Below are 12,172 nucleotides of genomic sequence, written 5' to 3'. Positions count from 1 at the left end.
TGCCTTCTTAAGCCAGTACCTAACTACACCATCATCCCCATCCACTCCAGCACACTCATTATTCCTATCTCTAGAACCTTCTAACTGCATTATAGAAGGCGTTCCTATTTATGGTATAGTTACATGGCTTGATGTAATTGTGCAGTGGCTGCCACTCACACCAGGACATGCGTTAGTATGAATATCCACGCAGTTCTCCGTAACGAATGGAGCCAAGATGTTTGCTCCATTGCTGGTATCCGTAACCATTTCCATCATGATGAAGTGCGTGTACTTCTTTCCACTAAAATAGGCTTGGACATTGTAGGTACAAATTTTGGTCGGAGTAGCCAAGCAGAATGAATGGTACCAGTAGCCAGCGAATACGCCATCATTGGGGTCGAAGGAGAAATTCTTGAATCCGTCAATATCCTTTGTGCCGACCATATACATTCGATTCGACTGAGAATACCAATAGGAAACCCACTCGAATTCGCGCTGCGTGTTTCGTAGGTTGGGGCAGTAAAAGTTCAATTTGGCGTTCAAGGTTGCGTGTAGAACTTCACGCTTGCGGAGGCTCCTCTCCTGTAGATTGTCTTGGGTCTGGTTTTGGGTGGCTGAAACCTGTAGCGCATGGATCTCTCCGGGAGCGTAGACCTTACCAAGCTCAAGCTCGATGGTGGCGAGCTTCTGGGATGGCAGGTCGTTGGATATTGCCGTTGCTCCGATCATTTTAGGGAGGCAAAGAGCCACCCAAAAAGCCCACGACACATGCATTCCTACATTCTCCTGTCAATTTACATTCTGGTGAAAGAGAACGTGACTCAACTTACCGGACTGGTTTTAATGAAATGGAGGTTTTTGAAAATGCTTGTAGGTGTAGACAAGAGCCTTTAAGTGAGATGCTGGAGTAGAATTCTGAAAACGGAAAAGGAAATTTATGGCCTTTTTATAATGCCTCGAGGCATCGCGGTCTAGCATGTCCCTAACCTCGCGCCTCCCCGATATCCAGTCACAATGCTAGGTATCCTTGCCATAGGGGCGACAGTTTCGTCTCCGGTTCGAATCTGCGAGTTACGAGGCAACCCGGTCTGCTCACTATCGGGCCGAGAAACTCTTCACCTAAAGAACCTGAACATGTCTAAAGTTTAACCAACTCAACGACCCATGTTTGACTCGGATCAGCAGCTTCAACGTCGATCTGACAATGCTCCATAACACATGTAGATGGCCTACCCAATTCCCCACCCTAAACACCTCCTATATTTGGTAAGACTAAAACCAGGAGAACAGAATGGTATACTTTAAGGGCTTGAAACACTTTAGGTTAGATCAGCAGCCTTCTAAGTCAAAGCATATAAAGCAGGGATTGCACGCTAGTCTGTAGGCCAAGGGAAACTGATTTCAGAGTTTCTTTTCATACCTATTAGCCGTTTCTATTAACTATAACCTCGCTATCATTATGCTGCGTAACAATTGTTTCCTAAAGCATGAATAATCTTCTGTTAGTATTACTGAGCTTACATAAAGGGCGAGCAGTAACATGATACCAATATAATTTCTTAAATACAATCGCAGAATAACGCTATGACATCAAACTAGGAAAACCGAGCTCATCTCTGTATACTTGCACGCAAATCTCGAAAAGACCATGCCACGTAGCAAGGCTCCAACATTGGCTCAAGCCAGTCCTGCTAGCGTGCATATACGAAGCACTCCCTTCCTACACGAGAAGGCTAGCTTATAGTAAGTATTACAGATTGAATGTGATACATGCAAGTAACTAATTCTATTTTTAATTCTATTGCTCGCACAATATCACATGCAAACCACAAATGACTGTATGCTGGTGGTATCTAGGACAAAGGAGTGGACTTTCACATGTAACGCATAGGAGGGCCCAAACAAGGCCGCGTTTGGGGCTCGGAAATTTCTAAAGCACATTAAATCTGAAGTTAGGGCCACGCTCTAATGATCTGCCTAGCATGACTTGAATTGTTGCACTACGGACTCAAACGCCTGCCCAGCAAGGAGTTAGCCTATACATAAAAATACATTACTGAGGGATGAGAACAAAGATCTCCCACAGACAAATAAAACACTAAGCCAATGGCGGATGGCAAACGGAGGAGTTGTGACAGTTGATGAAAGTAGACAAGTAATTGATCGGATGAACGTAGGCACGCAATGAGAAGGCGAAATGCCGAGAGGCGGACAATCGGCGCAAAGGAAAAGAAAGATGGAAGAGGGTTAAAGAGGATGCGACAAGGCTGGAGAATAATGTAAAAACATGTCAGATAGCTGTTACAGTGTCTGGGGAAGAGTGCCATAAGTCTTCTGGTTGATTCGAGGGTTTGGTGTAGTTATGCCATAGCTTCCATTCTCAAGGTTGAGATATTGTGGCTCAGATACTTGTTTGGCTCACAGGCTTGTTACATTCATTAGGAAGTACGCGTGGAAGCAAGGGTGTATCTAGCATGCCGTAGAACAGGGAGGCTTTCTGCATGAGATCATGCGAATTTGCGCCCCTAAAGAGAATACGCGTATTTCTTTGCACCAGATATGCCTCGTTCCGTAGTGCTTTGACCGCACGGTTCGTGCGACAGCTCCGACTTGCACGGTTCGTACGACATCTCCGACTCTTAGCGCCCCATTCGACCTTTTCCCCTCAACATTCTGGTTTGCAAATTTCGCTTCAAGCCGAGAATGCCGCAATTGATAGCACTGACCTCGTTGCAGACAATTGGCTTTCCAATCACAGCTACTCCTTCACCTACACAGCTTTTGTTATTGGTAGGGTCACCGGGTTGTGTTGCTTGCTGATCTTTTGCTATACTTTAGCCTCGTTATTCCCCTGTCGGGCCGACATGTCCGCACAAAAGTACCGAGTCACCCCTGCGTCACAAGTTTGATCTACCTCAGGTCCCTTAAGGAATGAAGCCTTATCGCGGGACAGTCAAACGCCACACTCCTAAAGCACGGAGAAGCTCGAAATCACTCAATCACCAGCCGTCCTAGGCACTTCTAGAACATCGCACTGGCGCCCTGCTTACCTACATTTTGCCTTACTGATATCTGTGATTTATTCTTCAAAATTCTATATACGCATCAGAGACGCAAGTTTGGTCCCAGAGAATCATCTGCTTAACCAATCATGGACTTAATAAATGAGCATTGGGGGCTAAACAATCCTCCATGCGTTGCACTTCCGACAGAGCGAAAGCTTAGCCTCCCATTATCAGCTGCTGAACCTAACGAGCTTGTTCAGAGCTGTCATGAGACCGTTTCACATCACATCATCAATGAGTCCACAGTCGAGAAACGCGATATAAGCCGCGGGTTAGGTCTGAGAACATCCAGATATCGGTATGTTAATCATATCTTTCTTCTATTCCTCTCTTTGGGCGTTTGAACATGTGTGCATTATAACTTCCTTCTCTTTCCATTGCCGATTTATTGCTGCGTTTTTCTCTTCCCACCCGAAAGATTAAGGAAACAGAGAGAGAATCTCACAACTTTATTTTATGCTCCATCATTTTCAAAACGCTAAACCTTGTTGATCAGATCGCATATAAAGCGACAAAAGATGCATGTGAACAGATTCCGACGCTGCCCCGGTCACTATCGTCAAAGGTACACCCGTCATTCGCCGCCGCAACGAAAATCACGCAAGAACACCATAGTTCACGTATTTCAAAAGAGAATTCAGTCGTTGATGGTGGCGCTTGATGTGTCGTTGAACGAGAACCGAAGACTTGTAGAGGAACTTAGCTGGTGGCGAAGAAGAGCTGTTGGTGTAACTCCACCAAGCATGTTCTGCAGCACAATTTTGGATGACGATCGTGCAGGGTGCGTGTAGCGAGCGATAACCAGACTCATTCTTACGAACTATTTGCATTATACTTAAGTCTACATCAAGCAATCAAAAGAGCCACATGTGCCTTGCACTCGAACCTTCTTAAACTGGTCAAAACCCGTCATCATCCACCACTTAGAAATGCGCGTTCAAATTGAAATCCTTCTGCTTTTCAGAAAGACTTGATCTGACAAATTTGTTTGGCATCGCTCTGGAAGACTACCTCCCACGAGGCATCTGCATTGTGGTGTATTTCTGTAGAGTTGTCTTGTCTGTATCATCCGCCCACAGCTGAGGGTGAGTATTACTAGTTCGCCGGTACGGACTCCAAAGCCTGCCGAGGAAGGAGCAACTACTTCGGCCCTAAGAGTCCCCAAGACCTGCAAGACAATCCTTGAGGCCTGTTCCTAGCTTGAGTACTTTGAAAAGACAATCCGTAGGCATAAGCGTAGTTCTCCAGAGTCAGTTTTTGAGGCTATAGGGTCCCCCTGTTGAAGGTAAAAAGATAGTGATGCGTTAAGCTTGCATTATTGGAGGCCAGGGTCCAAGACCTTGAACAGGCAAATGAGATATTAAACCGACGGCAGCAGGCAGAAAGAACCCGGCTGCAGAAAGGAAGTCTGCTGAGGGTAGCGAATGGAAGGCAGGTGATTCGTCAAATGGATATTAATGCTCAGGTACTAGCCGAGTCACCGAGAACAAGGGGTGATCGAAAGACATCCGGTACGAATTAATCAAGGACGATTCCGCTACCGCTGCTTACAGCTTCATCTTCACGTATGAAGGATTAGGGATGTAGGAGGGCGCCACCACCGTCCTTGAGACTTGTGTGCCAGCAGAAACGTGTAGAGAGAGGAACATGAGGATGATAGTTTACGATACGATGTTTAAACTACATTCATCCTCTAACCACATGTTGAGGCTACAGATGGGTCAGAAGCAGATTTATCCACAAGCCGCCTGCACATCCCCGCGCCATGAAAAAACCGACTTGAGCGAAAATGATCGCCATTTGAGACACGGAAAAGCTGTGACATGACAAGGCTTCTCCTTAACTAATATACTACAAACAACAAAAAGAATACGGTTCTTACTTACCTATGGTAGATAAAAGTCAAAATCTTTTATTTTAAAGAGTGCGATAATGAAGAGCTACCCTGCATATGAGCTAGGAGGACTCCCTCTCATCTAAAATGCAAAAATCTGGTTTGACATCTTAGCTGACGCCCCAGGCTGTTCAAACCCCAAGTCAACAAGCGCCCTCTTCGAAGCATTGACCATTCCCGGCGGTCCACACAAGAAGACCTTCGAATCCACCTTCGGCGACGGCAATCTCTCCTTCATTAACTCCCGAGTTACATATCCAGACCCAAACTCCCAGTTCGCCGGCGGCTGGTCCAGCATATAATACACCTTGAAGTTCTTAGGGTATCTCCTGGCAAATCTGTCCAACTCTTCCCGAAGAAGAATGTCCTGTTCCGTTCTGTTGGCGTAGATGAGAGAAATCTCTGTTGTGTCGCGGTCATGCTCGCAGATAGCACGGATTACCTGGAACATGGGAGTTATACCAGTACCACCGGCGATCATACCGATCTTCTTGCAGAGATTTGGTCGATACTTCATTGCTCCTTTTGGTCCTCTGAAGAGGACCTCGTCCCCGACCTCGAGCTTCGCCAGATATTTGCTGGTGAGCTTGCCATCTGGGTACGCCTTGATGACCAATTCAAGAATGCCAAGGTCAGAATTGTTAGACACTGGCGTATATGACCTAGCAACGCTCTCTCCATCTATGTCAGCCTTAATAGTAACATGCTGCCCGATCGGCAGGCCCAGAATAGTGCTCGTGGTCGGCAGACTAAACGTCAAGCGATAAACGTTTGGTGCGATGAGAACCTTTTGCTTCAGCGGAAGTGGCGAGTAGGTGACTGGATCCAAGAGGCCTCTCTGCAGCAAGGTGTCTTCTTCAGCTCGTTTGGGAAGATTCATGTGGGCAGGATAACTGGTGAATGTCTTGCTCTTCATTGCCATGGTGGTGAATTGTTTTGCGGCGATAGCATTGGCGATTGCAAGAGATCCACCTCCGACGACTATGCCTTTGAGGAAGCTTGAACCAGTTGAGTCACTACCTAGCGACGCTACCAGCCAGTCTGGTACCATGAGTCCTTGACGGCGACAGAAGTAGTATGCTCCCGCACCTGTGCAGCCAATGAAACCTAGGACCACCAACGAAGACAGTGACGAAGAAGCACCGGACTGGACCTTCACTTCATTTACTGGTGCAAGTGGCTTAAGCTTGGGTTTCTTCTTCTCGAAGCCCTGGATCCTCCCAACACAACAGTCTTTCATGATCTCGAAGGCATCTTCAGAGTGTCCAGCGTTGTCAAAGTCTTCACTGGCGTCTGTACCGGCTGCTTCAGTGAGCACATCTGCACCGCCAGGATGGTCTGCTAGATACCTGGTGACGTCGTAGACTTGGCTCGAGTTAGCTAGTGGTCCAGATGGAGTATTTGTAGCGTACCTTGGCCGTGGATGATTAGCCATGCATCGTCAGGGCTGTTATGCTCAGCGGCTTGCTTGACAGTATATTCGTCCATTGTTCGCAGTGAGACACAATTTGAGTGTTGATTCAATTGTACCAAGGGTAGATATTTGGTGAAGAGCTAAAGAATATTCGAATTTAAATACCAGCAACTTGGCCTACTGCAGACCGTTCTCTTAAACAGTAAAATGCTTGCGCATCAAGCGGGCACGGCTTAGCCACATTGCGTAAAGCTCACCGGCAGATGGTAGATCCCAGGATTGTCAAGGATTATGCCGTCATTTGCATGTGCCCACGACGGGCCGGAGTGCAGCTCCGTAGTGGGTCCTGATAAATGCCGAGGTTTCATCGCCCGTTGTGGGTCCATGCGACCGAGGCTGACCCGCTTTATGATCGACGTCGACCGGAGGCTGTCGGTGAAACAATGCGAATTCCGCTGTTGATGTAATACGTACTGCTTTATTGGCCCGACGCTCTTAATCCATCCTCACAAATGCCTATGCTGGTGCTTGTATTTCTGTCTTCGCGGCTGAACTAAACGCGAGGACCGACATGGCATGGGCCCTTCCGATGATCCCGTTTGCATCGTCCAATCGTAGCGAATATTGTAATCAGACCGAGAAACCTGTAAACACGGACATGCCGAAAGATTAACGGAAACAATGATAAAATTTCTACGATACAGGACTTGAACGTCATTCACTTTACAATGCGAGGGAATTTGGTCTCCACGTTGGGCATCGTATCCTTGCCTCCGGTGTTATTGAAGAGGGCGAGAATGGGTATTTGCATGTGCCATGCATGAGAGCTTTCGCCTCCTGAGATTTCTCCATATAACGGCCAATATTCTTGAGACCTCAATTCTCGAACAGACACTCTTGGCTCTTTACTCAGTTCATTACCATCATCATGTCCTCAAAGCAATTTTATCTCTTGGGTGAGTCGCCGACAACAGCCAGAGAGGTTGAGCTGCCGTCCGCCGTGGACTTTGAGGAGCTTCAAAACATTGTGGCATCTCACTTTGCCATCGTCAAGCCAAACGGCAAGTTTTATCGAGCTATCGCAGCAACGCAATTGACTGACTTGGACATTCAGGTGTCGGCTTTGCTCACAATGATCGAAGGCTCAACGCAGTATCCGAAGTCTTGGAGAATGAAGATCCAATTGCAGTCTCCATCAACGGCAACGCTGTCCGAGACGTGCCTGGCCCTGCTGGCATTCCATACTTTGGTAACTACCTAGAGATCTACCCCGATCATATTGGCAACCACCAGCGACTATTTGAGAAATACGGACCGTTGTTCGTTACTAATAGTATGGGCAACCGTCTCTACCAGACGAATAACGCCGAACTGTCCAACATATTCCTTGCGGAAGACCACTACTTCACAAAAGACATCGTCCCCGGCCATCCACTCCACCCAATCAAGAATCAAGAAGCAGGCGTCTTTCTAGCCGACACCAACACCGAGCAATGGCGTCTTGCTCATAAATTCCTCCCCCCTGCGCTGGGGCCGAAAGCCGTCCGTCATTACGCTCCAACGATGCAGCGAACAGTAGAGCAGTCCTTCAAAGTCTTCGATGAGCTCGATGAAAAGGGCGAGGCGTGGAATGTTTACCAGTACATGCTGAAGCTTGGCTCCCAGGCAGTAGGTAAGCTTGTCCTAGGAATGGACTTTGCCCATTTTGAGGAAGTAGACTCGCCGCTGCACGAGATGGTCCTCAAGGTTGCGGAGAACTTGGAGCTGAATAAGCGCGTGTCATCCATGGGTGCTTGGTATGCCAAGATGCCATTTGGTGATCCAAAGAAAATGAGAGATATAAGCGCTAGGATCATGGAGATGATGACGGAGTCGATTGCCAGGGCTTCAAAGGGACAAGAGGATCTGGAGCTACAGGATGCAGCACTCAAGGCTGAAAATGTGGTTGGTAAGTTGCATGTACCCGAACAGAGACCTGTCCTAACTGACCGCCTAGACTACTTCCTGCGAGCCAAGGACAACAAGGGAAACAAGCTTCCGCCCTCCCAGTTCGCCCCTACCTTGCTCGTAGCTACAGGCGCCGGCTTCACCACCACGTCATCCTTGCTGTCCTGGTTGATCTTCAGTCTTGTCAAGTATCCAGGAAACCAAGAGCGTCTGCTTCAAGAACTCGTCGACAACGATTGGGACGACGACACCCATGTCACAGCTGAGACAACCAACAAGCTCAGCTTCCTAGATAAATTCATCAAAGAAACACAGCGCCTGCACAATCCCTCCTTTCAGCCCGGTCGTACCGCCAAAGTTGATATGATCCTACCAGGAGGCTACAAACTCCCCAAAGGAGCAGTCGTCATCTCAGCACTGCATCACATACACAACAACAAGGACGTATGGGAGAACCCTGGCCGTTTTGACCCTGATCGCTGGGATACAGAACAGGTCAAGAATCGACCTCCAGGCTCTTACATCCCATTCGCGACAGGTCCCAGAATGTGTGTCGGTTTCAACTTTGCGTTGCAGGAGATCAAGGTGTTTTTGCCGAAGCTTGTTTATCGGTACCAGTTCAGCTTGGCACAGGATGGGCCTGTTGACTATGATCCGTACTTCCAGTTGATTCGACCGAATAATTTGTATGTTCAGGCGGAGAAGAGAGTGAAGTGGCCACCAAAGTCTGAATGATCGGCTTTGGGTTGGCAGGTAGTCAGCGTGTAGTTCAATCACACATCCGTAATATGGTATAATAAACTTCCATGTTCTGTCTTATCAGTGCTTATACCGAGTATTCGGACAAATCCCGCGGACAAGCTCCGAGATAATTGTGGCTCGCATCACCGTTTGGGGATAGCCGAAGGCGAACTTGGCCAAGAGTCATAATGCCTCAATTGACTCAGAAATCTGGTTCTGACTCTATTCCTTCTCGATGCAGTCGACAAAATGGTGCTCACAAAAGACGAAAAGGCTCTTCACGACCAATTGAATCTCCTACCTCGACGCCAATTAGCCACCGCCCTCGCTACCCTCTCTGCGGCTTTACTACTCGTCGTAATTGATCAAAATGGCATATCGGTAATCATCCCCACAATCGCCAAAGACCTGGACGCCGGAGCTACCATCTCTTGGGCTGGCACTTCCAGCTTGATCGCCAATACTTGTTTTCAGATGCTCTACGGTAGACTCTCTGATGTCTTTGGTCGCAAGGTTATTTTTGTGTCTGCCGCCTTACTGCTCTGTGTCGCAGATTTGCTCTGCTCTTTGAGTCAGAATGCGATCATGTTTTACGTCTCTCGGGCCATCGCCGGTATCGGCGGTGGTGGTGTTCAAAACCTTGTCAACATCATCATCTCGGACATCGTCACTCTTGAGCAGAGAGGAAAGATTCAAGGGGTAGTTGGGGGCACTGTTGGATTGGGTAATGTGATCGGACCCTTCATTGCCGCCGGTATCATGCAAAGGTCATCATGGAGAGCGTTCTTCTGGCTTTTGACCCCGTTGTCGTTCATCACCGCGGTTTTGTCCTACCTCTTTCTCCCGTCCAAGCCCGCGACAATTGGCTTTCGGGAAGGGATTTCCAAGATAGACTGGATAGGTTCACTAGTCTCAGGTACTGGTATCGTATTGCTTCTGATCCCTATCTCCGGAGGTAGGACCCAAATCTCCCGCGAATGGTGATATCACTAATGCTGACCATTATCAAGGAGGCTCATACTTCTCATGGGACTCGCCACTCTCTATAAGCTTCCTTGCTGTGGGCGGTGCGCTGTTCATGGCATTTATAGGATGGGAATGGAAGATGGCAAAGCTTCCAATGATGCCCAGTAAGAGGGCCTGTCCGAAATTAGTGTCCAAGATGAACCTTACTGACCATTTCAACTTAGTTGACATCTATAAGAACTCAAGCCTCGCCATAATGCTTGCCCAGAACTGTCTGCTCGGTGCTGTTTACCAGTCCTACCTCTATTACGTCCCGCTTTATCTCCAAAACCCTCACCAGTACAGTGCGATCAAATCAGCAGCGGTGTACACCCCGTTGGTAGCGACACAGATGATTGCTTCTGTGGGTTCGGGGCAATACATCAGCCGTCGCCTCCGGTATGGCGAGGTGCTCATATTCGGTTTCGCTGTTTGGACTCTGTAAGTTGTTGTTCGCCATGTCTTCCATGTTTCAAACGATCGCTTACCTCTTTGGCAGAGGAGCGGGCCTGGCTCTACTACTCACGAGACACAGTAGTATTGCCGTTATTGCTGTTATACTGGGTGTTGTCGGAATGGGGGTCGGGTGCATCTTCCAGCCTACCTTGATCGCACTACAGGCTCATTCCCCCAAGAGCCGCCGTGCAGTCATTATTTCCAACAGGAACTTTTATCGTTGTATTGGAGGCGCATGCGGTCTTGCTGTCTCCGCTGCAGTCCTTCAAGCTCAACTACGCGCTACTCTGCCAGCTGAGTACAAGGACCTTGCCAGCTCAACATATGTACTTCCGGAGTCGATGCGCCAGGTTCCTGCGGTCTTGGATGCCTACATGTCTGCAAGCCACAGTGTGTTCATATTGCAAGTTCCTTTAATTGGCCTATGCTTGCTTGGCACGGCTTTTATCCGAGATCGAGGGCTAGAGCCGGTGAAGGATACGTAGAGAGTGGGACATGTGATTAATACATTCTACCTATCCTAAATCTTGTGAGCAAGGAAAGTTTTTGGTGCTTTAGATTCACTCTAGTCTCTGAAAACCCTCAAAGGAGCTCAAAGACGCCCTGTAATACTTTCTTGGATGCTAGGCAAAGGGACTCGAGGGAATTCCAAGCTTTTCCACTTAGCAAAGTCAGAAGAAATAGATGCGAGCTTTGGTTCCTCCAAGCTGAGTTTATCTCGGATGTCGTATCTGTGTTGTAATTGGCCCTCGAGTGTTAGGCAACTAACAGCAGAGTCTTTTTCCCACTTCGGCCGAATAGTGCCCTCGGGTCCCAGTTCTAGGATGCCATTTGCGCCACATACGACGCAAGAGATATTGTTTCCCTCTCGAAACTCAATTTTGAGAAGATGGCAGTAAGGACAACTGCCGTTCTCTTCAGGCCCAAGATACTGGGCCTCTTCGTATGGCTTTCCCATCTGACTAGCCACGCGACGGCCCAGCAGCTCGGCACGCCCAAGAGCAGTTCCTGAATCCGCTAAGACGGCTCCCGGATTTGCGTACCCAGGCAATACAACTTGGTCAATCACACGGGAACGTATGGAGTATACGCAAGTCTGCATTGTGGGTAGAGCCATTGTCCATTGCTCCGGGAATGTAGGGTCAGAACCAGCAACCGCAATAAACCCAGCCACACGAGGCTTGACGGCTCGCGGATCCACATTCGAGTTTTTTACAGACTTATCACCAGCTTCCTGTCGACGTTTCAAGTCATGGTCCATGCATACATCAGCGTAAGGTCCGAGGACGGCGTCCACAAGAGCTTTGAGGGTTCCAGGAGGCTGGTGGCTGTATACCGGAGTGGCAATGATGATGGCATCAGCGTTCATGACTGCTTCAAAGACTGCCTCACGGTCGTCAGGCTCTTTTCTTCTGGATGGTAGTTCTTTTCCATCGTGACGATGCGGTATCAGAGATAGATCAGATCTGAAGGGCAGGTGCTGTCTTGGTAGTACAACTGAAGGCACATGAATCCACGACACAGTAAGTGACGAGTCTGTGGCAGTAGCAGCTTTCAAGGCTGCTTTGAGTAGGATCTCAGAGTTCCCATCAATTGAGCCATTGCAAAGACCAAGAATATGCATTTTGAGAGTTGTAGTGGATAAGAGAATAGCCTTGTTGTGTTGAG

General features: G+C 48.2%; 5 protein-coding genes across 5 annotated transcripts; 2 read left to right on the top strand and 3 right to left on the bottom strand.

Annotated features, from left to right (window-relative positions):
* Nucleotides 1-89: 89 nt before the first annotated feature.
* FMAN_13124 (uncharacterized protein) lies at nt 90-711 on the bottom strand (the record flags this gene model as incomplete). The annotated part of the gene is made up of 2 exons (XM_041832555.1): nt 90-104; nt 160-711. The coding sequence occupies 2 exons, from the start codon at nt 709-711 to the stop codon at nt 90-92; spliced, it is 567 nt and encodes a 188-aa protein (XP_041683006.1).
* A 4,312-nt stretch (nt 712-5,023) lies between these two features.
* On the bottom strand, nt 5,024-6,429 carry FMAN_13123 (putative NADH cytb-reductase; the record flags this gene model as incomplete). Its single annotated transcript, XM_041832554.1, has 2 exons — nt 5,024-6,306; nt 6,354-6,429. 2 exons carry the CDS (start codon nt 6,427-6,429, stop codon nt 5,024-5,026), a joined length of 1,359 nt encoding a protein of 452 aa, XP_041683005.1.
* An 854-nt stretch (nt 6,430-7,283) lies between these two features.
* On the top strand, nt 7,284-9,037 carry FMAN_13122 (monooxygenase; the record flags this gene model as incomplete). Its single annotated transcript, XM_041832552.1, has 3 exons — nt 7,284-7,416; nt 7,470-8,303; nt 8,352-9,037. The coding sequence occupies 3 exons, from the start codon at nt 7,284-7,286 to the stop codon at nt 9,035-9,037; spliced, it is 1,653 nt and encodes a 550-aa protein (XP_041683004.1).
* A 255-nt stretch (nt 9,038-9,292) lies between these two features.
* FMAN_13121 (uncharacterized protein) lies at nt 9,293-10,989 on the top strand (the record flags this gene model as incomplete). The annotated part of the gene is made up of 4 exons (XM_041832551.1): nt 9,293-9,998; nt 10,054-10,173; nt 10,234-10,489; nt 10,548-10,989. 4 exons carry the CDS (start codon nt 9,293-9,295, stop codon nt 10,987-10,989), a joined length of 1,524 nt encoding a protein of 507 aa, XP_041683003.1.
* A 107-nt stretch (nt 10,990-11,096) lies between these two features.
* On the bottom strand, nt 11,097-12,128 carry FMAN_13120 (uncharacterized protein; the record flags this gene model as incomplete). Its single annotated transcript, XM_041832550.1, has 1 exon — nt 11,097-12,128. One exon carries the CDS (start codon nt 12,126-12,128, stop codon nt 11,097-11,099), a length of 1,032 nt encoding a protein of 343 aa, XP_041683002.1.
* Between the last annotated feature and the right edge of the window lie 44 nt (nt 12,129-12,172).

Source organism: Fusarium mangiferae (genome assembly GCF_900044065.1).
Source record: "Fusarium mangiferae strain MRC7560 genome assembly, contig: FMAN_scaffold007, whole genome shotgun sequence".
Classification (NCBI taxonomy): Eukaryota; Fungi; Ascomycota; class Sordariomycetes; order Hypocreales; family Nectriaceae; genus Fusarium; species Fusarium mangiferae.
Note: the sequence above shows the minus strand (reverse complement) of the source record. Positions and strands in the feature narration are given on the sequence as shown.